Source organism: Otolemur garnettii, unplaced genomic scaffold, assembly GCF_000181295.1.
Source record: "Otolemur garnettii isolate 467f Iridium unplaced genomic scaffold, OtoGar3 scaffold00128, whole genome shotgun sequence".
NCBI classification, from domain to species: domain Eukaryota; kingdom Metazoa; phylum Chordata; class Mammalia; order Primates; family Galagidae; genus Otolemur; species Otolemur garnettii.
In genome coordinates, this window is record NW_003852523.1 from 5,545,679 (window position 1) to 5,547,577 (window position 1,899).

At 55.5% G+C, this 1,899-nt stretch overlaps 1 protein-coding gene across 1 annotated transcript in view; it reads right to left on the bottom strand.

The window, feature by feature from the left end:
* Positions 1-923: 923 nt before the first annotated feature.
* CUNH21orf58 (chromosome unknown C21orf58 homolog) overlaps positions 924-1,899 on the bottom strand; it is a gene marked incomplete at its 5' end in the record, with an annotated part of 15,369 nt that continues 14,393 nt past the window's right edge. The window contains 1 exon segment of the mRNA XM_023518111.1: positions 924-1,102. Coding sequence (XP_023373879.1) covers positions 924-1,102 — 179 coding nt within the window.

The window sequence follows — 1,899 nt, forward strand, 5'->3', positions numbered from 1 at the left end:
AAAAAAAAAAAAAAGAATCTAGGTAACTTATACATAGGGCAAGAAGCCCGCTGCTCAGCTGCTGGTGGGTGAGGTCCAGACATGGAGCTGTGCAGCACCCACTTGTGGTGCCTGGTTCACAGCCCTGGCACTGCACGCACGTGCACTGCACACACGCGCACACACACCAAGCAGCCACCACAGCCTGTAGGGAAGAGAACCTCAAGCTACCTGCCCTCCTTTATGGCCTTTTCCCTCAGGGATCTGTGCATTTTTATAATCTTTTCTCATAGGGTTCCTGGGCCAAATTTTCTTTAATTATTACATATCTGCAACCCCAGGGCAAGACGTTTCCTGGTTCCCGCCGCAGGGTGCGAACCAAAGGGAGGACTCGGTCTTAACCTGGCAGGTGCCGACAGGACGCCGCCCCCAAGAGAGGCCGGGGTGCCCCTCCTACGACGCTAGGACTGAAGTGGCCGCGACCCCGCGGAGGATTGGGGGACGCGGACTGTCTCCGGGCACCCCGAACCCCGCAGACTCCGGGCCTCCCGCCCGCCCCAAGCAGGAATCCACCCGACCTACCGCTCAAGACGGCCCCGTGAAGCAACCACCGGGCACACGGTGGTACCAGGGCCGGAGCTGTCGGGGCGCGGCGGGCGGCCTGCGCTTCGCGGCTCGCGGGACAGCAGGACCGGGCCACTGCGAAGCGCGGGACGCAGGTATGAAGACCCAGGCCTGCGCGAGGCGAGGCACCGGCGCTGCGCATCTGGCACGCTGCCCCCACTCCTCCCCTCCAGCCCCTTCCCGTATGACTCTCAATGGCGCTTGGGGCTTGGACCTAGAGGAAGCAACTTCAGCCTAGGTGCACAACGCTCCCCATCGGGGGTGGGGCAGAGGGTACTGGGGCTTCACAGGCGACTACAGACGGAGCCAGAAATGCCCTTTCAGAATTCTCTTGCAGAAATTTCCAGATCAAAAGCCACCCCCGTATAAGTGGGTCCCTTGGCCTGGGTCTGCACAGAGCCTACCTGGCGCGGTGGGCGAGGCAGGGCCTGCAGCATCAGGGTGTGCGTCAAGATCTGGTGCGCCTGTGCGTTCTGAAGCAGCATGGCGTCCACCAGGTCTGAAAGAGAGGCCCCAGGAGACAGTTAGATCTTGAAGGCTTTGCACTGGAGAACATTCTGGCATACCTGTCTGGGCATGGTGCCAGGGCATGTTCTGAGACTTGAAGCTTTCAAGTCAGCAGGTATGGCTGCTTCATGGCTTTTTGATGTTGCCCAGCTACCTCCCCGAGAGACCTGACTTTCTGCTACCAGTCACTCCCTGTGCCCCCCTGGGCTGGCTGGTGAACCTAGAAAAGTATGTCCTGGTCTTAATCCCCAGGATTCCAGAACTTGCCCTCATTTGGGAAAAGGTCTTTGCAGGTGTAATTAAGAATCTTGAGATGAGAGGGCTCATCTTGCATTGTTTGGGCTGGCCCTAAATTGCAGTGGGAGCTCTGAGACATGGGAGACAGATGCAGGGGTGAAGTCCACCAAGAACCAGGAAGGAAGCAGCCCACAAAGGAAGCCTAGATTGTAGATTTCTCACCTGCAGAATTAAGAACTTTATTATTATTATTTTATTTCAGATTAATGTGAGGGTACAATTAGGCTACAATGTTTGCCTTTGTTAGGAAGAGTCCTTGATGTACTTGTGTTGGGCATCCAGAAGGTGTGCCATTAAGTGGGAGCACACAGTTAGGGACTTCAAACAAGCCACCCAGTGTGTGGTGCTTTGTAACAGCAGGTGGGAAGCTAACAGACTCTCCAGCACTGGGTATCAGAAAACATTGTAACTGCTGACAGTGTGATATAGGTAAACATTGGTTCTTTGGGCAGCAACTACCAGGGGTCCTCAAACTTTTTTTTTTTTTTTTTT